This window comes from Mustela nivalis (assembly GCF_964662115.1).
Source record: "Mustela nivalis genome assembly, chromosome: 2".
NCBI lineage: Eukaryota > Metazoa > Chordata > Mammalia > Carnivora > Mustelidae > Mustela > Mustela nivalis.
The window spans coordinates 7608546-7636414 of record NC_139021.1 but is presented as its reverse complement, the minus strand read 5'-3'; the positions used below and the strand labels follow the sequence as shown (position 1 = coordinate 7636414).

Here is a 27869-nt window from a genome sequence, read left to right as displayed (position 1 = left end):
GTGGCCCGGGTGGGGTTCCCGGAGGAGCTGGCCCTGGTCCTGAACACCATGCAAGGCCCAGAGGGCGGACCCCTCCCCAGGTCCCTTCCGCTGCAGGAATTCTCAGACTCCGCAGTGTGCTAACAAGAGAGCGCTGCACATAAAAAGTCACATACAACCAAACGACAAGAATGACAGAGAGCCCTGCAGTCGATTCTTTTAGGTGAAACATTCCTCTGTGCGTGTTTAAGCTCTGAGGAAGAAGTCTCATTTTTCCCAGTAATTGAGGTTTCACTCACTGCTGAAATTATAACCAGCAAGAGCTTCCTCTAGCGTTGCCAGAAGCGGGACCGGCAGACCCACCTCACGGGGCTGGCAGGCGAACACGTTTACCCGGGCTTAGGTGTGGTGTTGTCTGCGTCAGAGACAAAGGAACGGTGGTAAACACTGTCCCAATTTACAGAAGGAAGAAGAGGTACAAATGGATGTTGTTTATAAGAAAACCTTGTAAATTCCCAACTCCAGAAATACGTATGTAGATCCAGGACCAAAAGAAGGGTATTATGAGCAAGAAACTTGTGGCAACATCGAAAGATATTCACGGGCAGGGAGAAACCGTTCCATGCATCAATGAAGATTTAAAGCCTTTCAAAAAGGACAAAATGCACAGCCAGGGAGCAAGGCCGTGATTCATCCTTCCTGGGGAGACGGCGTAATGCTTTGCCTCCGCCCTATTTTTCTCTTGGTTGTAAGTAGACAGTAGATGTTCTTTCTTTTCTGAAAATACTGATCCTATAAACAGTCCAAAGTCTAAACAGGTTGCAAAGACAGCTCGCTGCAGGCAGTCGCTGCCGTCCCCAAGGGCGTCCTGGCTCCCAGAGGCGCTGCGGGATCCGGGGGCCCACCCTGCGGCAGGCCCATTCCAAGGCACCAGCGCATGGGAGCCCTCGTGCACATAGCGCCCTTGTCCACAGGGTCCTGAGGGCCCACCTGCAGAGAAGGGAAGGGCCAACTCTCTTTGCTGTGACGGGGCACGTGGAAAGACGGCCCTACTGGCCCCGTGTCTATCACTGAACGAGGATATTTGTGTGTTGGCCAAACCGGCTCACCCTGCAGAATGGATCTAACGATAGATATCAGGGCAGCAAAAATGGCTAAGACATCCGATCTTTCTCGAACTTCTCAAGGGTCTAATAAGCACAGTTTAGTGTGGCCTCAACTATCAAGTGAGGCAAAAAGAATCCTTGCCTTGGAAATTGCGGCAAAATGGGGTGTACAATGTCGTCTCTAAGCACGTGGAGAAGCAAGGGATGACGGGGCTGGTGCCTGGGCAGGACAGGTGGTCTCGTGTGGCGCTCACGACAACCAGAAGGTGCCATCCCCCCGGGGCGGGTATCTGATGCCCGTGCATGTCCCCTTCCAGACTGTGCCTGCACAGCACCCAGCTCACAGCCGGCGCGTGACACACATCTGAGCTGAATTATTCAGGAAATACTGTAAAGCTGAACTCAAACAGAAGCAGAACACACTCCCGGTGACAGGGAAGGAGAAACGCAGCAGCCTGTGAGTATCTTTTGATATTTAGACAAGTTTATTGTGCATAATGTTTCCCTTTCTTGACCTTTAAGCGCACATGTATTGGACTTTTGTTTAGTGCCAGGCCCTGACCAGGGCGCTGTGCCTCCCTGCCGGGTGCCTCCCACCGGGAGACTCGCTTCTCCTCACAGGCCCCACCCCGGCCTGTGGGCCCAGCCACAGATGGCAACTCTCCGGGTCACATTTCTCACCGAAACCTCCCTGCGGCACTTGGAGAACACTTCCCTCAGCCTGTCACTCAGAAGACAAGCCCTCCACCCTTCTTGGTTTTTCTCACAACCACCCCCAGCAACCACCCCTGCCCTTCCTCGATCCTGCCCTGACAGGCTCGGCAAAGACGTAGTGACATGCAAGACCCCCACTGCCTCCGCCCCCTGCCTTGTTCTGCCATCCCGCCCCCCCCCCCCCACCCCGTGCTGGAACCATATGACTTCTTCTGTCAGCGGATGCACTCCCCACAGCCCGTGGCCGCTAGCAGTTTCCCCGGCCTTTTGTATAGGGACCCGCAGCCTCCGTGAGCCTGAGCAGACAAGGAAGTGAGCCGGCAAGAGCCTGCCGTGCCCCTCCCGGGCACCCCACAGAGCCTCAGACCCCACGGAGGAGGTCAGACCCCCAGGGGTGCAGTGTTTCCACGTTCTGCTTCAAGAATGTTTACCACAACACGTCTTAAACTGTTTCCATCACTCGTCAAAGGTACCCGGGTGTGTTCATTAGTAGCAGAGGGGATCCAAGAACAGAAACAGGAACTGTGGGTCCATCGTCCTCAGAGCAACGAGGCAGTGTTGATACCCACACGCCCCTTTCGTTGCCATTTATACTCGTCTCTATGAAAGTCTGCCAACCTTGGCTCTCCCTGGAACGCCCTCCTCCCTCTGCCTGCTCTCCTGTCTGTGCCCCTTCTGGCGCAGAACCCCTTCCCTAACTCCCCTTTACTTTGGGCAAGTGGCTGTAGGATGTCCTCGGCCCTTCCATGCCAGTCGCCCCCCGCACTCCCCCTGCCCTCTCTGGTGGAACTCCTCAGAAGGGCTCAGCAGCAGGGCTGGGAAGGGGGTCAGACTGTTTCCAGCCACAACCATGTTTGTCTACATGATGCAACTGTCTGTTTCCCTGTCTGGACCAAGCAACGGATGCTCCTATGAAACCCTGGGACTCCTAACGCCAAGCACAAGGCCTCGAGAGTCATACTAGTATTTGTTTGGACAGAAACTTCCAGAAGCAGGAACAAGTATGACTGAATTCGACATGCACAGGAAGGGGATAAGGAGCTACGGCACTCCCAGGACGCGAGCGAGGATGTACTGAAGACGCCCTCAGAGTCCACGCGGGTGATCACATGTGATCTGCACGTTAGCCCCATGGAGCAGGTGCTAGTATTTCCCATTTTACAGAGAAGAAAACAGAAGTTCAAAGCAGGAAAGTGTGTTGTCCAGGGTCACATACCAGTAAGGGGCAGGCTGGCTCCCTTTTAGCCATGTGTCACCTTCCCCGCTTTGCCACGCACGGCCTCCTCCTCCACCCGTGTGACATGGCCAGGGCGACGCTTATGAGGTGGTCTGCCCAGCAGACGCCCTGCATGCGGGGCCTCCGTCTCAGAGGCCTGCACTTCCCGAAGCCCAGCACCACAGCGGCTGCCGCCCAAGAGGTTGCTCAGCACAAGGCATGGGGAAGCCCCCCTGAGCCCACCCAGCTCGGACACCCAACATCGGATCCTCTGTTCATGATTCTCAGCACTCAGGAAGCCTCCGAACACGCCAGGCCCTGAGCCAAGTGCTGGAGATCCCGCGGGGACGAAGAGCCAATCCCACTCTCCACGAGCCCCCCATTGCGGAAGGCAAAGGCGTGCACACGGGCCTGCGACGCTGTGGTCTGTGACAAAGGCCCCAAGAACAGTAATGAGTGGGGCACCCCCCCCCCCCAACACACCTCCTGCTTCTCCACTGCTGGAGGACGGGAGAGCTCTCCCACCCAGGTGCGGCCCCTAGGTCCTACCTACTCCGGTCAGAGGGGAAGCCTGGAGGTACCGATGGCCTTCCTGCTTCCCCCAGGAGCAGCCCCGGGCTCGCTCCTCACTCCTGCCATCTGCAGCTGGCGGGAGGTGGGGGATCTGAGAGAAGTGGCCGCCACGGGAAAGCAGGACTCACACTGGGGGCTTGTCAGGGCCCGTCCCCTGAACTGGTGGTCCGACTGTCCACCTTCCTCCCCAGTTAAAAAATGAGGAAGGGGGTAGGATCCAGGGGCTGCACCTGGGCGGGGGCCAGCGCTCCCCTGTCCTCCAGCAGAAGAGAAACTGGGATGTGTGTGTGTGGGGGGGTGCCCCACTCATTACCGTTCTTGGGGCCTGTTATAGACGACAACCTCGTGGGCCTGTATTCATGGCTTTGCCTTCTGTGTCACAGGCGGGGAGGCTCGGTGAGAGTGGGCCTGAGCTCTGAGCAGAGTCCCCCACTGTGCCGCACGGCTGGCCTGCCGCACGTGAGCCGCCCTTCACTCCTCCTCTGCATTCCACGGGGCTCCTTTCCTATCACCGCCTAACCAAGGACCACACAGGGAGTGGCTCAAAACACAAAGATACAAATGCTTCTGCTTCTAATGTCAGGGAAGTTTGCCACCAGGTGAGGAAGTTCTCTGCTTTCTAGGGCTCAGTGGACTAGATCAGGCTCACCTGGCCACTCCTCCCATCTAGCAGTCAGCTGACAGCACAACCAGAGGAGCAGGGCTCATCCCATCTCCAGGCTCCGAAGAATACCAACGTGGACTTGAGAGATCGGAGAGGGTGGGGCGTATGGCCCTGAAGCGGACATCAAGCAACAGAAGTGAGCCTCGCAGAGGCAGGTGATGGGCATTCTGGGCAGAGGGACGAAGGGAACAGAGGGCCAGCAGGCAGTCCAGTGGGCAGGTGCCTACGAAGCAAAAGGGTGGAGGGAGGCAGGAGGGCCAGACTGCTATGGGAGGCCACGGGGAAGTCCTATTCCCAGTCTACTGGAGACTTTCCAAGTTACTGGTGGTTTGAAGTGAGAGATGCTGGAATCTCGCTTACCTTTGGAGGAGTTCACTCCGTGTGCTACGTGGAAACAGCAGCAGGGGTGGAGGAAAGGAGACCGGTGAAGAGAAGGTCCCTAAACCACGGTGGGGGGAGCTTCTCAGGCTCTGTCTTGCACATGAATCAAGGGTGACCAGGGCCAGGGTAATGTGCAGTCTGACATGGGGGTGTGGGTTGGAGCCAGACCCTCTGTGTTTCTAACAATCTCCCTGAAGCTAAGGCCACTGGCCCAGGGACCAAGTCTGGAGCAGCCGCTGCTTAAATAGAGGTGGCAGCCTTGGGACATGGGGATCTGTGAGATGTGTTGTGGGGGGAGATCCCACGACAAGGGGAAGACATGCTGACAATCACGTGTGGGGGTAACGCAGACGCCCGGGTTTCGGCCTGAGCCCTGGAGTGGAGAACGTGCACTCACAGGATGGGGGCGCTGAGAGAGCTTGTTTGGGGGAACCCCTCTGAGCAGTATGGAGGCCACTGCTTCAGTGGGAATGATAAGCGGACCCAGCTGGCGGCAGCACTACCCCAGGACACACTCCAGGAAGGCCAGGGCCACATTTCCAGCGGAGGGGGTCCCCAGCCCTGGCTCCCCGTATCAGGGTTCTCGCAGCCCTGCCTTTGCCACACACCGGAGGCAGAGTGCGTGATCTCAGCGGGCCAGGGCAAGCGGCAGAGACGGGAGGAGTCGTAAAATCCACCTGCCCCAGCCCAGGCTGTGATCGGGAACTAGGCACCGGCCAAAGGCAATCAACTCAACGGTATGGAAACTCAAACAAAGTCGGATTCTGCAAACAGCACCAACAAAGCTACAGCTTCCTGGGGCCCAGCGGCAGGAAAATCAGAGCTTAGGGAAAGGAAGAGAACAGAGAAGAAAAGTTCAATGGACTGACCCCTCCAGGCTGGCTGAAGATGCTCTATATAACAAGAGGGCCAGAATGAAACTGGGAAACCTTTATCCACTATTTTTTCAGACAATTTCCCACATGGCCAGAGGAAGATCATGGCACTTATTTTTCCTTTAAAATTTCACAAAGAAGTGGAATTTTCCATCACTACAAGGGGATAAAGAAGCTCAGCAAGTAATAAGAGAGACAGGAATGAGGATGCACTGACGTCTCTGGAAGTTTTATTTAAAATAAAGAGAAAGAAAGAAAGACTCAAATGGCTACGGGAGTACTAAGGAAGGCTTACAAAGGACAAGAGTTAGCATTAAGTGACAAGGGAGAGTAACCCACTGCCAGGACCCCGAATGATCTGCTCGTCCCTGGATCTACACAGCGAAGGTCGCCGTTCAGCAGCAGCAGAATGACATTCTGTAAGGCATGCGATCTCCAAGAGTACTGGAGAGGAGGCTACCTGGGTGCGTGATTAGGAGCGTGAGGTAATCAAAGCTGGCAGGGTGCCAGGATGAAATAAATTGGACCGCCAAGTTCTGTAGGCAAGAGGCAAACCTCACTAACCAAAACGTGTTAACAATCGGTTCTGTTACAGTAAGCAAGATGGTAACAGGAAAAAAACAAAGCAAGCAGTCCGTGCCACTTCATAATTCCATAAAGCTCGAGACGCCTGGGTGGCTCAGTTGGTTAGGCGGCTGCCTTCGGCTCAGGTCATGATCCCAAGGTCCTGGGATCGAGTCCCGCATCAGGCTCCTTGCTCGACAAGGAGCCTGCTTCTCTTGCTGCCTCTGCCTGCCTCTCTGCCTGCTTGTGTGTACTCTCCCTCTATCTCTGGCAAATAAATAAAATATTAAAAAAAAAAAAGAATAAAACTTTAAAATAAATAAATAAATAAATAAAATAATTCCATAAAGCTCAAAAGGACTGGGTATAAAAGAGAAAACCTGTCCGTCTGGATTGGCGGCATCTATCAGTGTTTTAACACCGTCTGGTGTTAGACCATCCATGGGGCATATGCTCTCGGCCCCTGCAACATGCCACGGATGGGATTGCCGACGAAAGACCTAGGACTGCCTCACTCAGGCCTTCCAAAGGCATCTGAATCCCTCATGACTATAATTCCCCTACAGAACCAGTACGCACTGCACAGAGCCGGCGTTCCCATCACACAGTGAGGAGTGACACAATACACAAACAGCTACGCTTACCAGCCCTTCTTTTAACATCACAGACGCCTATTCCTGATCTTCTGGGAAGATGCCTCACATGAACCACAACGATGGCAAAACCACCGTGACGGGAAAAGGAGAAGAAACAAGACAACTGGAGACGGCAGGGTTTCACTGTGACACAGAAGGAAACCCCCTATTATAACGTCTCGTGCGCTGCGGCAAACGACCTGAAGACAAACCAGGTGCCAAAAGGGGAGAGGAGGACAGAGAGAAGATGGGAGAAGCTCTGTGATTTCTACCACGTGGGCGGCGCTGAATTCAGGGGAAGGTCTGCTCACCATCGGGGTCAGAAGGTGTCTCCCGCAGGAACAAGAAAAATGCATTAACTCACCAATTATTTGACTTAAATGGACAACAAAACAGAAGGGCATCTCCTCATCCCTTGTGTGGGGGAAGAAAAGGGGAGAGGTCTCAGCTTAGTCCTGCTCTGTGACAAGGACAATGCAGACCGCTGGTCCCTTCTGTGACCTTTTGAGGACTCCGAGAGCCTTGGCGCCAATGCGATTCTACAGTCAGGTCTCTGGCTGTGCACTTCAACAATCAAACTGACAGAATGTAGTGACTGTTTGAAAAGAACGCTGGAAACAGATACTGAAGCCTCACATCAGTCACATTCTAGACGCCCCCCCTCCCCCGAATTTTGACACAAGTATTATAAAAGGCTCAACATCCCAGAGGAGGAGGCCAGTTCTGGGCTCCCCTACCAGCAGAAACACGGGCCGTGAGGCTTCTCCCTCCCAGAGGCTGCTCTGGAGAAGCGCCTTCTGCAGAGCGGCTTCTCCCACCAGATGACCTGGTGCACGCAGACATCTGAGAGGGCATCAGGGAGACCAGATGGCCAGAACAGGACAGGCTGGACCTGCGCTCCCTTGCACACAGGCGAGTGTGTGCATGGTCAGCCATAGCTATGGACTGTGTTTCCTTGCAAAAAATCATGAACTGCAAATGACAAACAGCAATTCTAGTGCTGGCTGGCGACATGTCCTCCAGCAAGAACTGCTTCCGAAACTGGCTCTCAGACGGAGTGCTGTGCGCCGAGCCCTTGGAGGCTTCGCACGTTCCTCTCCTCCCGACAGGACACGTCATCTTCCCCCTCCAGTGCCAACCACCACGGGGGACCTGCCCAGAGATGCCAAAGGGCATGGGGAAGGAGCTGGGAGAAGGGGGACAGCTTTGGGCAAATCTGGAATTTCTACTTTGGTTTGTTTCTTAAATCAGCAGCGCTAGCACGCGGTCAGAGCACTGGGGATCCTGAGCAAGATGATGGCAGCGCAACGCCAGGTCAAGGGCTGCGTAGGGCAAGGAGGCAGGGTGCCTGCAGGTCTGAGACTGTCTCTGTGGCTCCCTTCAGCTGTTCCCTGCTGCTGGGGCGGTGGCTGACAGCTTGGACGTGTCCAGCACATCAAGGGAAAATAACAAACAGAAGAGAGGCTACTCCAGGGTTGCAGAGAACCAGGAATAAGGGTGCACCCCACATCCAGCTCCGAAGCAGGACTCCTGGGCTGTAAGCAAGATGCTTGGTGTGGACAGAGGCACAGTCCTGCCAACACAGAGCCACTAACCAGTCACCAGTGAAAACACTCAGTGGAAGGAGGTAGAGTAAGAACCATCTAGTCGCTCTTGACCCAGAGACTAAAGTGGGGTGCTGTGCTCAGGACTCTTGGGGTCGGTGTGGTGCTGCCGGCCTCTTCTCAACCATGGACCCTCAAGAACCTGCAGGACGGAGCTCCTTGAACTGAAATACTGACTGTGAGAGAAATACCCATCTACCGAAATACATGTGCTTTCTAGAAGCTGCCAAATCTCCCTGAAATCTGTAAACCAAAGTCACCTCTGTGACACCTGGTTATCTCAGTAAACAGTTACCCAGGTAAACAATGACCTTCCACCGACAAAGAGGCCTTCCCTCTGAAACACACACGGACATGGGTGATGGTTAATTTCATGTGTCAACGTCACTGGGCCACGGGTGTCCCAGATATTCGGTCAAACGTTACTGTGGGTGCTTTCTGTGAGGGCCTTTCTGGATGAAATTAACATTTAAATTAACAGACTGTGTAAAAGACTGCACTTCCCGATGCAGGTGGGCCTCAACCAACCAGTCAAAGCCCGAACAGAACAAAAAGGCCGACTCTCCCTGAAGAAGGGAATTCCTCCCACCTGCTTACCTCGGAGATGGAACACTGTGTTGTTTGTTTCTCCCCCTGCCTTTGTGACAAAGCAGTGACAACGCTGGCTCTTCCTGGGTTTTGAGCCTACTGGCTTTCCAACTGGAACATCAGCTTTCCTGGTTCTCTGCCTTCAGGCTCAGAGCAACCACACTGTCAGCACTTGGGTCTCCAACTTACAGACTGTGGCTCTCAGGACTTGTCAGCCTCCATAACTGGTGAGTCAATTCCCTAAAATAAATCTCCGTATACGTGTTTATCTGTGCATACACAAACACACAGCACACACACACTGGTTCTGTTTCTCTGGGCGCTAACACGACATGCTTTCTCACCAGCTCTCAGCAGAGCAGAAACGGTAACCGAATCACTGAGAGGCGAGCGTGGTCGACTGCATATCACCGGACAGCCTCACCAGGACTAACCCTATGACAGCTGGACCCAGTACGCAGGGAAACGTCCTAGCCAGTTCACACACGGCATGCGGACTGAAAGGCAACTGGTTTCCAAAAGCAAACGGAGGAATGAGTGAGACACATGCACTCCCCCGCAGCTCGGGGGCCTCCTCCCAGACAGATCCACCTTCACCCCCCGAGGCTGCACACCACAATGCGCCCAGCTCCCACAACTCAGGTTTAGGGGCCACTCTCAATAATAATAAGCAGAAGAAAGGGACGCGGTGCCCCTGCGGGCCTGGTGCACCCAGGACCCGGGGCTGCGTCCGCAGTCAGCGACGTGCTCAGGGAAGACAGGCCGTTCTGCTGCACATCCATCCAATGGCAGGAAGGCTCAGAGCAGACTCTCTACTTGGGTCCTGTGACTAAAGCGAAGAACCTAGAAACTGATTTCTTAAAAATGCCAGTACGCCTTTGAGACGGTAACATAGGTCGAGAAGCCTGTAGCGAAAGGTCATCTGACTCTGAGAAGTGACAGGAACGTGCGAGCTGTCCAGACTCATCCTCTCTCCACTGGCCTTTGAGCAGAGGGAAGGGGCAGGGAAGGCAGAGACCCGGCTAAGGTGCCTTCTGGGCTGCAACTCCCCCGTCAACGCTTGGTGGTCACAGCAGGGCCCAGCATTTCACTGAAGTGGGGCCTCGTCCGCCACCTCCCCCAGCCTCCAGTCACCCAGCACCAGCTCCAGCTCCTGCATCTGCCTGGAGTCCTGCCCCCACCCAACTCCCAGCTACCGGCCAGGACTCCAGTGGGGCACCAACGGCATCTCTGAAGCGTCCCTGTCCACCACGTGCCCCATCCCAGACCCTGGTTCAAGCTCTGCAGCCCCTTGGGGCTCCCACAGCACCCTTCGGACACTGGTCGACCTCCCCAAAACCCACATTACTCTCAGTTAGAGCAGCCAGTTTAAGGTCTTGCCTGGTTCCGCTGGTTCTTTTTCCCCTTCTCCCCATTTACATACCATGTTATTTATCAGCTGTGTGTGGGTCGGCCGCCACCCCCAGTTAGAGAAAGGTCAGCTACTAAGCTGTTTACCCTTCTTGTTCACTGAAATATCCTGAGAGCCAAGAACAGCACCTGGCTGATGGACACAGCTCAGGGGGGGTTTGCTGAATAAAAGAGTCGATAATTCCCCTCACCGGGCTACCTGCCTCTTGAGACCAGGACCGGTCTTATCCGCAGAACCCAGCGTGGCAGGCAGAGGAACGGCCCCCAACTCCGAAGAGGTCTTGTGTCCTAATCCCCAGAATCTGCGAATGTTACCTTGCACGAGGAAGGGGACTCTGTAGATGTGACTAAGAAGCTTGAGACGGGGAGACTGTCTCAGATTATCCAGGGGGACGTCACGGAATCACGGGGGTCTTTATGAGAGGGAGACCAGAGGGTCCGGCCAAGAGCAGGCGAGGAAGCAGAGGCCAGAGCGCTGGGGTGTGAGAGGAGCACCCCCCGCCCTTGCTGGCCCTGAAGATGGAGGGAAGGGAACCCAAGTCAAGGGACGCCAGGGGCCTCTAGAAGCTGGAAAATTCCAGAAAGGAGTCCTTCCCAGAAGGAATGCAGCCATTAGCACCTTGACTTTAGCTCCCTTTGAAATTCATCTTAGACTTCTGACCTCCAGGGTTGTTAGACAAGAAAGTGGTTTCGAGCCACCAAATCTGTGGGAATTTGCTGCAGATGCCGCAGAGCCCCCAGGGAGCACACGGGGAGGGAGGGGCAGTGGGAGTCAGCAGAGCAAATGCTGTGGGCCAGTAAAGAAAATGCTACTTTTCATCTTGAAAATAAATCTTAAACCGTAAGAACAGCAAAGAGGCGCCTAAGCCATGAGCCATGACAGTGGCAGTGGTTATGTTAGACTTTTCCTCTAAAACAACTGACTTTGACTCAGAGAGGCTATGGTTTCCCTGGTAGGTCTTACACTTCCTCTACTTAAGGCAGTTTTCTTAATCAAAGATAAATTTCCTCGCATACAACCCTAAAGCAAGATAGAACAAAAAGAAAAGAAGGAAACTGATTTATCTCGTGAAAACGGTCTGGGCTTCAGAAATACATGATTAATTGCACTCAAAGCTCTCAAGTGTTTCTGAGGGCCAGCTGGGGCACGGCCTACAAGGACTCGCCTTCCCTAACACTCCAAAATGCCCCATCCCCAGAAATCCGCTTCTAATGCTGACACTTGAAGAAAGTGACGTGATGGAAAATCATTGAGAACATGGTTCTGTGTCCAACTGAAAATTCAACAGCCTGAATTATGGTCCAAGCCTTTCATGTCTCATTTAAAAACAGGAAGAAAGCAACCTAAGGAACCATTTTTCCCCAAATGCTTAACACATAATTTCATTTATTTATTTTTAATTTAATTTTATTTTTTTCAGTATTCCAAGAACCATTTTTTCTCAGCTCTTTGATTCCAACACCGCCACCCTGCCCACCAGGCCTAGCATTAGTGTCATCCTGGAAACTGAAAACCTAAAACGACTAGAAAACTAATCACTTACAATGATTACTGATAAATTTTCATACAAAAAAAAGATCCTTTTCAATTAACATTAATACATCGGGAAGAAATAAAATTATGAACAGAGCATATGACTGTTGTTTTACATGGGAAAGAAATCTTAAAATTTTAAACATCCAGAATCTGAATTCTGGATGTTTAAAATTTTAAGATTTCTCATACACACCTAGAATTTGTTTTCAGCCCCGTGGAAGTATGTATAAAACTGGGAAGTTTCAGAAGATCTCAAGATAGACTATCCAATAGTAATATGAAAAACTTCTTTTGTATAATACATACTGTTTTATGAAAGATGTCCTTCCTTGCTTTTTTCTTTCCAGTACCGTCTTATGGGACATAATGAGAGAAACCACACAGGAAGGCCACAGCACGCTCCATCCTATGTAACGAAACGTCTCCAGAGCAACTAGCACGTGAGCTCTTCTGGTTGGAAGAGGACAAAATCCCAGCACCCAGTGCCCTCCCACAGTGAAGGAAGAGCACCACTCGAGGCCAACAGGTACCCGAGAGTTCACACTCGAGTGGCTCAAGCACCCTCATTAAGTAGACATAATCCCTCTACTGAAAAATTCCTAAGCCAGAGTCTAATTAGAGGGGGAAAAAAATCAAAACTAAAAACGAATTTCTCTAATAAAAAGTTATCATGGGGTGTCTGGGGGGCTCAGTCAGTTAAGTGTCTGCCTTCAGCTCAGGTCATGATCTCAGGGTCCTGGGATCGAGCCCCGCATCGGGCTCCCTGCTTGGTGGGAGTCTCTTTCTCCCTCTCCCTGCCTTCTTCTCTGCCTGCCGCTACCTTCTGCTCATGCTCACTCTCTCTCAAATAAATAAAATTTTAAAACAAAACCAAACAAAAAACCTACTTGTCTTTACATTTAAACGACGGGACAACTGAACTCGGAGGCATTCTTTCACACAATGCAACCCCGTTGCCGAAGGAGTGGGTGTTTACTGTCCACCTGCTCCTGGTCCCTCTGCCCATCCCCCATCCAGCAGGTCCCAGCAGCCCCAGGGAGCCCGGTGCTGGGCCAGGCCCACGGATGATGACAAGGACACCGCTCTCAGCAAACACCTCCGAACACAGTTGCTCTAGACCATGTTAACACCAAGACTCCCCCTTGTCCTGCGTTTTCAAAAAAAACACAAGATTCTCTCAAGAATCCCACCGTTTTCTGCTACCTCACGCACATGGCACCTGTTTATGCTGGTCGGACTGGATGCTTCTCTGCCTCATCCCGTGTGGTGCTGTCAGCCTAACGCCTCAAAGCACACTGAAGCTGAATCCCAAGCCGGCAACCTCACGTGTCACCGCACCGTCTGTGATGCTCGATAAATCATGGCCCTGAGCAGCGGCATATCACAGGAGCTGGCACCTTCCTGCAAGTCTCAAAAGGTTTTGGCAGGTACGAAATACGCAAAAAATTCTCCTGACACCAGTCCAATCACACCCTTCCTGACGTGTCAGGTCCGGCTCAGGACTCATCAGGTCACAGCGCAGATAAGCTGTTTCAGAAGAGATTTAGTAAGACGAGGCGAAGACCGCAGCCTAGTAACTACAAAGGGAAGCATGTGTAGGAGTCTGGCACGCCTCCCGTAAGACGCACCTCTGTGCAAACATGAGCCATCTGCCCCCAACAACCGTAGCTGCCCCTGATATATGGACATATATTACAGACAAAATATCATTTCATATTATAAAATGTCCCCCAAGCCCGCTCTGGGACCCGTAGCCCCTCCCTGCCTTCCTGTCCTCCACTGTACCTGATCACCACTGGAGAGCCCCTGTGCCTCACTTGTTCGTTTCTGTTTTACCTTTTTCCCCACTAGACAGCGACCACGGTGATGGTTCTCTCCTGGAACCCCAGAAACACTGCTGGCAGGAGTGGGCACTTACTAAGTACTTCCTGAATGAATGATTCTAAGAACGGGCAGCTGTAAAACTCTACAGTCTGCACTTCAGCTCTCTCCGTGAACTTGAACTCTGTCCACGTCTGATGTGTTCACTGTTGTTGTTGGGTTTTTTTTTTTTTTTAAGTATTTGTGGAAGCCAGGCCAAAGCTTTTGTAAAATGAAGCAAGAGATAGTAGAGAGAGGTACAGACAGAGAAAAAGGATGATGTCATTACCAACCACACTGCATTTTACAGCTGGTGAAGTCTCGGAGGGTAGAAGAGGAGGAAATGAGCCAAAGAGTTTAACTATCAATTAACTCGAGTAACCTTTATTCATAAACTCATCATTTTCTTCCCATCCGCTTAGGCATCGACCAGGTGATGCGGTGCAAACCACGAGGTCAATCCACGGAGAACCCCTCCCAGCCTCTCCGGCTGCTTCCACAGTTCCCAGCCAAGGGCTGCTTTGCACGACAGATGTGTCCAAGTGTGTCCACATCTGCTCACTTTCACAATGGGATTCTTAGAAGGGAAATGAATGAAAGGCTTCCAGAATTTTAAAAAACCTATTGTATCTTTCCCCTAAAATATACCTCCACTTGTGGAACTGCTAAAGACACATTCACATGATAATCAGAGGCAGAGGAAGAAAATGCAAGCCTAAGCCAACCTCCTTCCCAACCCCACCTCAGGGAAATTCAGCCTTGATAACCTCCAGGGCAGGAGAGAGAAGGGGGTATGTGGCAGTGTGGAGAAAGGATATTTAAGGTGCTGGGAGGGTCCTTACCTGTTTCACGACTGTCACCGTCCCTGGAGCCATGGCGACCACAGAGGCCACAGCAGTAGCGTCATGGGCCTCGGTGCCCAGCTCTATGATTTGCTGGAGGATGTTCACGGCCGTGGGGTCAAGGCGGTCACCTTACAAGGAAGAAGCAAACGGGACACCAGTAAGCCCACAGGGGTTGAGGGGCACTGAGTGCAACACCAGACCTTACTAGAGGCCACTGTGGGGTGTCACCCACCCCGGGGCGGGGGGAGCACAGATTCTCCACCATCACTCATTCCAACAGCAGAATAATTTGCATGGCACTTTTTGGCTTTAAAGCAGTTTTTATAGGAACATCTCCAAAGCCCAAATGATCCTATAAGGAGAAGACATTGTGATATCACCCCCATTTCACAGACTGGTCACCTCTGCACAAAAAAGACAGGAGACTTACCTGGAACCAGTTTTGGCACGAAGCCGGAGCTCAGACCCCAGTGTTCTGAATCCAAACTTGATGACCCAGGACTGCTTCTCAGGACAGAAGCCCTGAGAAGTACCAACAAACACACTAACCTGCAAAGTTGGTGTCCTGTATGCACAGGCCTGGGAGGCGGCCAATGAGAGCAGGCCCCATCAGTTACACAAGCTACGGACTAAACGTCCGAGGATGTCTCAATTATTAGAACCAGTGCGACTTGGAACTCCAAACCAATTGAAGCTCGGGGTTCCATTTTAATCATCTCAAACGATTAGAATCCACAGCCTCAGGCCAGCTACGGAGCCTGCCCTGCCGGGCCACACCATCTGCCTGACCATCTGTGACTCTCCGGAACATGGCCCTCGGACCCTGGTCATTAATTTACTGAAAGGGAAACTCCTGTGTGATCTCTGTGTTAGCATAATATCACCAAGCCTCTGCCAATGTTTGCATCCTTGTGGACCGGCTTTCCACGGGCCACATTCCAATGCGAGTCACTCAGGAAGAGACGGAGAAGGGGAGCGTGATGCGTTCTCTGTAGCAGCGAGCGTGTGGCATGAGGGTCAGTAGAGGACGGTGTGAGTGCCCTGCATACCCTCCGTACCACTCTGGCACTGCCCCCCTCCCCCGCACACACACACACTCACCCTCTTTCTCTCTCTACTTAAGGGACGTACATCCACTGTGCCTTGCAGCCAACCACTCTGAACATCCGAAGACTAAACAAAACCTTTACCTTAAAAACATACTGAGCTGAGCAAGGTTTGATTCCTCCTGCACTGACCCCCCCGGGGGCCATTTATCAAGCCTGTCATCAGACGCGTGGCTCCCAGCGGGAATACCGAGATCTGCCTGCACCCAACACTCTCTCTCCTCCTTCCAGGACTCAGGAGACAGATTTGTAAGCAAATTACTACCCACCAGGTTGGTCCCGTCTCAGGAGGCCATCAGTGGAACGCTGCAGAGAAGTCAGCAATTAGGGGAACGCTGCAGAAAAGTCAGCTGAGTCCCCGGCAGGTGACATGCGATCTGAACGCTGAACGTACAGGTGAGGTGGCCAGGAATAGCGTGTGGGGAAAGGAACAGACCGTGCCCCAGAGATCACACCCGCAGCGCAGGTTTTGTGGAGTCTGCAGGGGAGAGCAACCTCAGAGGCGGGGTGGGAATGGATGCGGCGCAGGGAGCCAGAACCCAGAGCGGGCAGGCCTGGCTCGGTGGGCTGCAAAGCCTGCGCCCTATCCCAAAAGCCAGGAAGAGACTCGGAAGAGGCTTCAGAGGGAATATGTGTGCACGTGGGGGATGAAGGCGCAGGGCCTGAGCGGTCGCTGAAGCCACAAACACGAAGGAAGCAGAGACTCAGGGCCTCTCTCTGGATGCCCCACGGAACAGCCCCGGCCGGGCCACTCCCTCCGCACGACCTGCCGCTCTAACCAGCCGCACCCGGGAAGCGCTGTCTCGCTCACTGGACTCGAGCTCCGCAGTCCAGTGAGTCCAGACCTAAGGTCATCAGCCCAAAGGACAGTTTTGCTCAGGGGGCTGATGACCTGGGCTCTAATGGCCACACTGGCCATTTCCTACCCCTGCCACCACCTAATGCCATCAGACTGTGATCATGCACGAACTGGGGCTCCTTCCAGGTGCTGAAAAGGACTAAGAAAACATTTCTCAGTGTAAGACCCAAATCACCGCTCGGCTGGCAGTGTGGTCTGACTTTAAAATTGACCTAACACTTGAAAATGACATAAAAATCCTGCGTTGGGGCTTTTCAGAAGATTGGGACGCAGGCCGTGCTGGGCTCAAGGCTCCGCAGGGCGGCCCTGGGCCACCGCTGTCCGTGGAGCAGAGACAAGCCCCCCTCCAGAAGAGAGGCCCAGAAGCCAGGGACGGGGACGGACACCCAGACCACGGGACCAGCTCCGGCACTCAGCTGAGTCCTTCCGGCAAAGCGCCTTCCGCCCCCACGGAGAGCGGTAAGCCCCTGCTCAGAGCACGTGCGGAGGGCTGGCCACATGCAACAGAGCTCTGCGTCTACTAAGCCTCCTCTCGGCTCCCGTCGGGAGACGTCAGGCCTCTAAGCCTGAGTGTGGGACCTTCGGCGAACAAATGCTGGGGCAGCCACGCCGGCGGAGCGCACGCGGGGACAGCACGCATTCACACGTTCAGTCCTTCCGCACGCTCACGAGGAACCGGCTCGAAGGTGGCCGGAAGGTGTCCCCCCTCACCGCTCTCCGAAGTGTATCTCAGGTCCTGGAGCGCGGCCACGGCTGCCTGCGTGCCCTGAACGTCCTCTTCGGCTTCCGTGATGTGCACGTACTGGGTGGAGGGCTCCTCGGGGGTTTCTGTGGCTGGCTAAACAAAAACACACCATCTGAGTGACCTTCTAGAAGACCACCCGTTCCCGCAAGTCCCAGGATAACGCATGGAGACAGACAATCGCACACAAGCAACCCTCTACAGCAGCTCGTTTACCCGGCATCCCTGAGACATCAGCTGCTCCCATAAAAACACACTTTCCCAAATGGAAACTACTTTTTTGCAAAGACTGAGATGTTTTCAAAGCAGCTCTGGTAGAAAGCTTCCTGCCACATTCCTCCCTTAGGGACCAGAGTGTACGGTCCGTAATTAGGGATTAGACACGCACAGAGATTCCTGCATGTGCTCTTCTAATGGCTGCCGTCCCCTCCCGCTGCTGCCCACGGCACAGCTGCAGGCGGGGGGAGAGGGGTGGGCGACTCCATCACCCGTGTCAAGTTCGTGGCACACGTCCCGCATGGAGTAAGAGCTCAGGCAACCTTGGCTACTCCAGCCCTTCTTGTTTGTATACAAAGGAGATGATAAACAAAGGACCACAGGAAACATATCTGCAAAATCAGGAGCTGTGAAGGGAGGAAGGGCTGAAGCGACATTCTCAGGTGCCTCGTACCACTGGAGAAAAGAGGTGGGACAGAACTCAGCATGTCGCGGAAGACCAGCATGGATACTGCCCTCTTTCTGGAAGGGACAGGGAGTGGGCGGGGACTAGAGGTAGGAAACAGGAACATCACCAATAAAGAATAGAAAGGAGGACTTGACACAATATTTACAGGTGCCGAAGTGATGCCCTGTGAGTGTACCTATCGGTAATGGACACAGTTCCGAACGCCACATATTTCTTCTCTTACAGCCAAGGGGCCAAGCACCTTTCAAGATTCCCAGCCTGACACACAGTAGACACCCAATAAAAAGGTGATGAATGCATACATGAACAACAACAAACCCTACTTCCTTGTAAGTACCATGAAGCCACAAATTGCCCAACACCGACTGGGCCCCAGGAATGTGAGCCTCTGAGAAGCGGCACACACAGAACGGCTTCTTTCCCGAGGGGGGACCCTGTAATGGTCACATGTAGGAAGAATGGGCTGTGCAAGGCATTCTGGGGAGCCTGATGACAGCCCAAGCTGCTGGAGGAGGCAGTCTGTCCCCCACAGGTGACCAAGCGCCTGAGCCCAGGTGCTCGGCTGTCTCACTTCTGAAGTCGAGTACATGGCTTTGTGAGTACTGCTTTCACTGGGTTCGAAGCTCTCCTCCTTAACACGCTGGGATCCGCAGGAAGCGAGGCCTTCAGAGCAGAGGGTGGTGCGTCACACGCACTTACGAAAGCACCGACTGGCCGAGAGACGCGGGGTGTTAGGTCAAGAGCCGGCACTGCAATGTCTGTCTGTTAATACAGATCAAACCCTTGCAGTATGAACTTGGACACCGGAGGACTGTGTGTTTTCCCTTAGATGAGGAGGAAACACTGATGTCACCTTCTCCACCACCAATAATCATAGCAGCTGCCAGACACTGGGGGTCCTGGGGGCCTACCAGGGACTGGCTATGGACCTCAGCAATTTGATATCCTGTCTTGTGGGTATTATTAGCCTCACCGTACGGTCAGAGGACGGAGAACACAGAGGTCAAAGAGGTAATGGTTCCCAGTCAAGCCATTCATACAGGACAGCACCAGGATTCAGTCTGTCAAACTCTAATGCGCGTACTTCTAACATTTTCTTAGAGAAAATTTCCAGCACACACAACAGGGGGATGATCCCTCCATGTACACATCACCCAACTTGAGTAACTATCAATTCGTGACCAACCTTATCTCCCCTCTGCACCCCCACACACTCCGCGCCCGGCCCTTGGAATACTGTGAAGCAGATGCAAAAGTCATAGCATCTTCTCTTTATTTTAGAAGGTAACTCCGAGAGACAAAGCCCTCTCAAAACGCAAGCACAACAACACCGTGACATCAAACACAGAACAGTCATTCCTTCACGTGACCACCCACCGGGCCACGTCCTTGTCCCTCCGGTATCGTATTTCCTATTAACTGACCCTTCGAATCAAACTGAAGTCATTGAACCCAGGTATTAGCACTGACTGACATGCCTCATAAGACTTCTATTTGCAGGTTCTGATCTGACTCCGACCCCCCCCACCTGACTTAGAGTTCTTGGTCGGCAGAGTTTCCAACGGTCTGAACGTGGCTGACGGCACCGCTATGAACCACTGACTGTCCACCGCGTCTCCTGCAAGTTGGTAGATGTAATCAGATACTGGTTCCCTTTTTGGCAAGAACGCTTCAGTTATATGGTCTACTCTAACAGGAGACACGGGATGTCTGGGTGTCTTCTTTATTTCTCTGCCATCGGCAGGTTAAGGGGTGGCCACTGCTGGATCTGTGACCATGGGGGGCTTGCAAATGGCCATACTGTTGATCCTCATTTGTTAGCTGGAAAATGTCTATCAACAGAAGCTTCTCCTTACCGAATATTTGGTTATACTAAGGTACAGTTTGTTTTCAGGAAAGGTACTACTTGACTATTGGCCTTTTTTTACTGAACAGAATTGATGCACTAATACCCTACAAAGGTGGCTGAGTCCCCCCCCAACCCACAGTGTCAGCAGACACCCACGGACTGAAATATTCCTGCTGTGCTTCACTGTGCTTACTGAACCGAGCAACAGCCTTGGGGGTACACCTCAGAGCCCCTTCCCACCAGCTCCGCCAGCCCCACAACAACCGACCACAGTCCGGGTCTCTGCAGTTCTTCCTGCCCTTAGCTCACACCCCACTCTGGAGGGGCAAAGTCCGATCTTCAGGTCTGTAGGAACAGTCCCTCTGTGTCGCTAGGCCAGTTAATACAGATACACAGTTAGTACCACTTATTTCCCTCTCCTCTCAATTTTCAGGGCTTGCATTTTTTTAAACTTTAGTGTTTTTTTAGTATCATATGAAGTATATGTGTGGTTTCAGAATCAAATCTGCACAACCACTAAGAGATCCCGGCTTGTCTCTTCATCCCCCCATCTGGGTGCGGCCTCACCTCTCCTCATGAAACGCTCCCGTCTTTTGCAGGACTATGTTATTCTGAAATATTTTTCGAATTACAGCACAGCTGCACAGATAAAACCGAGAGCTCCTCTACACCCTTGACTCAACCTCCCCTCACGGTAACATCTGATGCGACCGGGGTACAATCATCAAAGCCTAGCATTAACGCTGGAATCACTGACGTGACCCAGATTTAGCAGCTTTCTCCCCAGTGTCCCTTTTCTGTCCCAGGACCAGTGCTGGATGCAGGGACTCCGTCACCAAGTCGCCATGGTCTCCTCCTACCAGGGACAGCTCCTCTGGCTTTCATGGCCTTTTGTGAGTGTGACACTCCGAGGAGTCCTGGTCAGGTATCTAACCACACATCATTCACTACATCTGATGGAGCAGACGGAGGATGAGGCCTTTCTGAAAAATACCATGGTGGGGAAGGAGCGCGCCCCTCTCCTCATCACGGCAGGCGGCACATGACGGCACCATGACGTATTACCAGGGACGCTAACCTCTGGCTGCACGGTTAGCGCGGGTCCGCCCGATGCCTCTCCCACAGTGATTACTTTCCCTCTGTGATCCAGTGAGGATCTGCGGGGAGAGATTTTGAGCTATGTAAATATTCTGTTTCTCCTTATATTCTAATTTCAGCGCCCCCTGATGGATTTGCCTGCAGCCATGATCACTACGGTGCTTTCATGCGAATTCTCTCTTTCCCTCATTCTTCCCACGCACACCCCTCAGCATTCTTCTGTGTGCAAGATCTGTTCCTTCCCCACCATTCATTCCAGTACAGAGTCACTGATACTTATTTTATTCTTTGAGTTGTAGTACAACACGATCATGGTTGGTTTTTTTATTTTTTAAAGATTTTATTTATTTATTGGAGAGAACGCACGCACAAGCAGGTGGAGGAGCAGAGGGAGGAGAAGCAGCCTCCGCACTGAACAGGGAGCCCTACTCAAGGCTCAAACCCAGGACCCTGCAATCATGACCTGAACCCAAGGCAGATGCTTAACCAACGGAGCCACCCAAGCATGCCAATCATTCTTTATTTAGGTATTTAAATTGTTCTGGGTCTGGCCATTAGGAACTTTTTGGGTTGTCTCTTGTGTCCTTTTGATATACCTCCATCTTTCGGGGTGTTGTTGGGGGTGAAGCAACTTGTTACTTTCTAGGACTATAAAATACCATAGGATCATCTTACAAACTTTCTGCCAGTGCCCTGGAATTAAACACTTTCCAAAGGACCCCAGAGTTCCTTTTACTGGAGAATCCTATTAGAGACTGAGATCTGGGGAACAGGTATGCTCACAGCCACTGAGAGTCACTGCTTCTGGGCTCTCAGCACAAAAGGCTGAGAAACACAGGTACACAGACTGTATACAGGCACATGTCTGGACTTAGCACACAAGCAATCATTCCTCTATGTAAAACCATAATACATAATCGGGCTGTGATAAACAGCATAGTGCAGGCACCTTCTCTCCTTCTGTGAGCGTTACTTTAGGGTACTTTTCTAGCGATAGGACTGTTAACGGATGAAGAAGTGCGCCAGTAATTTTACTAGATGCTGCTAAATGCCCCCTCATAGTGGTAGTAACATTCTGAATTTCCCCCCGCAGCGCATGCGAGTACGTTTTCCCCTCAGCCTCTCCGACAGACAGGATGTCCGATTCTGGATTCTAATAGGTAAGAAGTTCTCTCTCTCTCTAGTTTCCATCAACATGTGCTACGTGTCAGGCTGATCATGTCTTCAGATATTCGAAGTCACCTGCATTTCTCTTCTAGGAACCTTTCTGATCTCTTGCCCATTTTCCTATGGGGTTGTTGATCACTATTTTTTACAAGACTTCCGTAATGTCAAGATACTCATCCTTCTTCTACCGTAGGACCACAGGTATTTTGCTGTCATTTGTCTCTTGAGCTTGTTTATGAGCTCTTTTCCACAAGACTTTTTAAAATTTTTTCTTGTGGTCAATTGTTCTCAATCTTTCTCCTTCCTGAATCTGGATTCTGAGTCATATAGTTAGACAAGCTCTCCACAGTCTGATTTTAGAAATGAATTCGTTCACTAGGGTTTTTCTTCTGGTATTCCTAAAATGTCACTGTTTTTACATTTAAATCTCTGATCTTTTCGCTCTTGCCTCTCTCTACACACACAAGCTGCTCATTATTTTATGTTTGTTTCAACCCGTTGCTTATCATGCTAGTAGTTTTTCATTCCTTCTGCTGCATTTGCCAAAAATAGAATCCTGCCATCTTCACACAGATACCTTATTTCTTCCCTTCCAATTCTTTTTTTTTTATTTTTCAAGATTTTATTGATTTGTTGGACAGAGGGAGAGAGAGAGCACAAGCAGGTAGAGCAGCAGAGGAAGAAGGACACAGAGAGCCCGATGCGGGGCTCGATCCCAGGGCCCTGTGATCATGACCTGAGTTGAAGGCAGTCGCTTCACCGACTGAGGCACTCAGGTGCCCCCTTCCCTTCCAATCCTTAATGTCACTATTTACTCTGCCTGATGCCCCTCCCAAGTGACATTCGAGAGCAGAGCTCCTATTGCATCCTCGTCTTGTTCCCGACTCAACAAGACACCCAGCGCCCCCCACCCCCAGGTAAGATCCTGGTTTTGAGGCGGAGATGCATGGATGCATTTTTCCATCTTAAGGGTATATGCACCCAGCTGTACCTTACTGACTGCTTTTAATCACCAGATGCTTAAGTTTGTCGAGTGCCTTTTCTGAATGTGTGAAGATAATCATTTCTTTTTCCTTCCTAGTTCTAGTATGATGATGGATTATATCAAAATACTTCCTCCTACTGAGCCACCCTTTCTTTGCATTCTGGAATCATCCTCACACTGTCATGATGTATTATTTTTTTCAAGTGTTCTGGGATTTTTTCAAAGCCCTTACTCTTAATTACCGTATGCTAATGCTCTAGAAGGTGCCTGGATAAATGGTTCTCATCTGTGGGTGATTTGGACTTCTGGAGACATCAGCAACATCCATGCATTTCTGGTTGTCACAACTGGGAGTCCCACTGATATTGGGTTGGGGATTTGGGGGGTCGATGATGCTACTAAACGTCCTAAAATGCACCAAACAGCCCCTACAACAGGTTATCACATCCAAGATCGTAATGTTTGCAGTGCTGAGTTTGCGAAACCCCGCCTTATGTAAGTTGCAATTCATCTGTGTTGGGGACACTTGGTGGTTGGAGATAGAGACAGCTACTGGCTTTGATCATACAGATATGTTCTAGCCAGGGGACTAGTTCTAACACCCTGGGGCAAAACAAAGATGCAGGGGGGAGTGCATGCCTTCAGCAGCAGGACAGGAGGGCCTAGAATCAGAAGACAAAGCCCTTCCCGGTTCTTCTGGTGAAACTTACAACATGCCCCTTGCCTGGCATCCTTCCCTCGGATGCAACAGCTGAAACTCTGGAATGGTGACTCACAGAAGTGCAAAGGCCAGGGAGAGACCGATACGGACATTCTCAGTTCAACTCAGGGTAAGAATTCGCAGGCACAGCCCTGGTCTCAGCCCTCCCACAGGAGACAGGCTTTGGGAAGATCTCCTAGTTTCCCAACCAGAAATCCCAATTCTCTGAGGAGCCGCTGTCTGTGCCCAGGATCCGGGACTGCCCGGTCTGTCATTTGTACCTGGAAAGGTCAAGATCAATGCCGTGCTTTAGAAACTTACCTCCCACTTGGGGTCTCCTTCATTTTCCACCAACTTCAGGCCATGCTTGTTCTTCAGGTGTCTGTTGAACTCCCATTTGGTACCATAGACGAAGCTGCACACAGGACACTTCAAACCACCTGAAGGCACAGAGGGAAAAGGACAGGAAAGTGACTGTGGCCCCGGGCTCCCCGCCATCCAAACACCTCAAGTCCCGGGGAAAGCACAGCGCTGTCTGCAGCGCTCACCTCGGTCCAGCCTCCCTCCATGACAGAACACAGCAGCGTCGGCAGGGATGTGTCTCAGGACAAAGATTTTAAAGCTTAATGATTTTCTTTTCATTTCTGAACGAGCATTTGCAGAGAGTCTAATGTACGTGACATTCCAGGTGCGGTGGCGACAGAATTCCCATGGCCACGTGAACAGGTGGCCTAAGTCATTCCTTCATTTTTTTCATTTGAAAAGAGCAAACAACTCAATGCCAGGCTGCTTTTCTCAATCATCTTTGTCCCAAAATACTAAGACTAAGAGGCAGACTCTCCGTCTCCTTCACATCAAAAGCTGAGCTGTTTCTATAAATTCCCATTGGGATTTCCCCGTAAAGGGCAGATTAAGAAGTTGGTCACATCCTGAAAAGTCACTATTTATCGAGCTGATTATGTGTTATACGTGTTCTGGGAGGTGTGTGGATGTAAGAGCACGTAAAACTCCAGGTTAAAACAAAACAAAACAAAACAAACAAAAAAAAAACAGAAAAAAACCTGAGAATCACACAAAAGATTATCTTTCTAAAATCCTATCAGGAACAGCAGCTAATGAGTGACTGGACAAAAGTCACTTTGTTGGGCTATGAGTTCAGAAGCAACCTCCAACCGCCGGGGGAGGCGTCCTGGTCGCGGGCCTCCAAAACCACACAGACGATCAGCCGCCACCGTGAGGCCTCCACCCTGCGCCGGGCAGGGGGGCCACGTGGCGGGCACAACTGGTCTCCCTGCGGCCACTGCCGGTCTACTCGCCACCTGCCACACAGTCGGGACTTCAAAAAACACAAACCAGAGGCGCCTGCGTGGCTGAGCTGGTTGAGCCTCCGATTCTTGCTTTCAGCTCAGGTCACCATCTCATGGTCACGGCAGCGAGCCCCACATCAGGCTCCGCGCTTGGCGGGAGGCTACTTGAGATTCTCTCTCCCTCTCCCTCTGCCCCCTTCCCCTTCTCTCAAATAAAATAAGTCAATAAATCAATAAAATAAAGACACAAACTGCATCACATCTCTTACAGGTGTAAAACCCTTCAAAGGCTTCCCATCAGACCCAGAATAAAATCTCAGCTCCCTGCTGTGGCTCGTGAGACCGACTAGCACCCCTGTGTGACCTCGTTCCCACCTGCTCCCCAGCATTCCCCCACCTCGGGCACTGACCACGCTCATTCCCTTCTCAGCATGCCTGCTGTTGGGGGGTGTGCCCCCGTCTTTCTGCCGCCTCTGCCCCCCTCTCTCAGACCTGCTGTGCGCTCCTGTGTCCTCCCAGGGCCCGAGATTGCTCACTGGGGCCCTAAGGAGAGGGAGGAGAAGAATTCTGTCCTGAAGATGAGGTTGTCGTGACAAACTAGACCACCACGGGCACACTTCATGGGGATGCCTAACGCGCTGTTAGCATGTCCCAGAGCAAGCAGGATGTGTGAGATCTCCTGACTCAGATCCACGTCAGCATCTGACAGTGCACGGCTCTGTAGGCGGAGCTTCCTGTCTGTCACCCGGGGTGCTGAGTGACTCCCCAAACAGTCATGAGCAGAAAAGGACGCCCACCCAGACGGACAACAGCGCACCCTTCACACCTTCAGCTCACTGTTTCACAGCCTCGCCATGCTAGCAGGGCGCAAGAGAGCATGGCGGGTCTGACACAGACAGGGGACAGAATCCGCAGAAAGACTGGCAACACCATAAACTTCCAGAACATTCCACAGAGGAGGCAGCTCAAACGGAAGCTTATTTTCTGAAACTTACATACTCTGCATTCTTTTTTTAGGCCAAATCAAATGGGCTTGTTCTTTCCCGCCTAGACAATAATTAAATGTAGTTTTTAGCTTCCTTTATTATCACTTATCAATCATTGAAAATTATGTATTTTCCTCTGATCATCTTTTAAAACTCTCCAAGGTGTGAAAACCTCTGCCTTCTCATTTGGTTCAACTGACGTAGCTCTTTCTATAATGACTTAACAAGAGGCAGTGAAATTAAAGACTCCTTCTGTGGGACTCTTTAATGGAAACCAATTTAAGGAGAAAAACATCCTTATATTCTGTTTAAATTAAAATTAATATGATAATGCCCCACATTAATTAAAACTTCAACCTTTGCCACATGGCTTTTAATTAAAGAACAACACATTGGAAATACGTAATCTAGACTAAACGCAGAACTATGCACTTAAATGACACCAAAGCTAGAAAATTAATTTCTAGTTCAATTCATTACACTCTCAGGCAATGCACAATAGAGGTCATGGGAAGACTTGGTGCATTTACTCATGGCACTGACATAAAGCACACACACCGGAAGCACCGTAAACCCCAGATCACACTTTCCTCAGAAGGCATGAGAAGCAGGCAAAGGCACAGAACTTTAGGCACAATTTGAAAAGTCAATTGTGGCATCTTTTTTGCTCATTTTGGCATGCAGTGTTCTGGAAGAGTTTTTGGCATTAAAATCTCTTTGGATCCTTTGTGGTGGGTGACCTTACTGAAAATCCGACTTCATTTCCAACAACATAACTCCTGGAACGGCACAGAGCACAGGGCTGAGCTATCAGATCCCAGAATCTGGACCCTGCTCGTGGGACCCGCGAGCCACTTCCTAAAACTCTAAGGGCTTTGTTTTTTCTTGGGGGAAATGTTAAAGCCCCTATCTTAAAAAAAAAAAAAAAAAAAAAAAAGGCACCCCAGGGGCACCTGGGTGGCTCCGACAGTTCAGCATCTATCTCAGGCTGGGGTCGTGCTCTCAGAGTCCTGGGATAGAGCCCTGCTTTGGCGGGGGGTGGAGGGGAAGTGTCTCTGCTTAGCAGGAGCCTGCTTCCCCCTCCGCCCCTCTCCTGCTTGTGCTCTCTCTCTCAGATAAACAAATAAAATCTTTCAAAAAAAGGTACTCCAGTAGGCAGAATACTGGACCTCCAGAGAGTCCCATCCTGGAGAAAAGGGATCTCTCGTGCACGGCTGGTGGGAATGGAAACTGGTGCAACCACCGGGGCAAACAGTATGGAGGGGCCTCAAAAAATACAACCACCATGATAGTCGTTCCACTGCTGAGTTTCTACTGAAAGGAAATGAAAAGAGAACTTCGAAGCGTTATCTGTATTCCCATGGTCGCTGCGGTGCGATCCACAGTAGCCAAGGTCTGGAACAACCTCAGTGTCCACGAACATGATGGATAAAGAAGACACAGTGTGCGTGCACGTGTGCAGCACACACACGCATACACGGGAATATTAGTAAGCCACGGAGAGGAAAGCCACCTGACATTTTCGACATGGATGGACCTAGAGGGTATATACCCAGTGAAGTCAGGCACAGAGATAAATACTGCATGGTGATCACTAACACGGGCAAAAAAACAAAGCTGAACTCACAGAAACAGAGTAGAAGAGTGGTTGGCAGGAGCTGGAGGACAGGGGAGGAGGGAGAGGCTGGTAAAGAGTACACACTTGTGGTTACAAAGCGCGTAAGGTCTGAGGGTCTACGGTGAAACACAGTGACAATCGTTCATAACTGAAGTTCTCGAAAAGAGTATAACTTGAGGGGCACCTGGGTGGCTCAGTGGGTTAAAGCTTCTGCCT

The 27869-nt window shown here is 51.5% G+C and overlaps 1 protein-coding gene across 3 annotated transcripts in view; it reads right to left on the bottom strand.

Moving 5' to 3' along the window:
- The window catches only part of ZFAT (zinc finger and AT-hook domain containing), a 183147-nt gene that overhangs the window by 8606 nt on the left and 146672 nt on the right, over positions 1-27869 (bottom strand). For all 3 annotated transcript variants that reach the window (XM_082721605.1, XM_082721606.1, XM_082721607.1), the window contains exons 13-15: positions 24064-24182; positions 17228-17354; positions 14549-14679 (exon numbers count right to left, since the gene is read on the bottom strand). In XM_082721605.1, coding sequence (XP_082577731.1) covers positions 14549-14679; positions 17228-17354; positions 24064-24182 — 377 coding nt within the window. The remainder of the gene's footprint in view (positions 1-14548; positions 14680-17227; positions 17355-24063; positions 24183-27869) is intronic.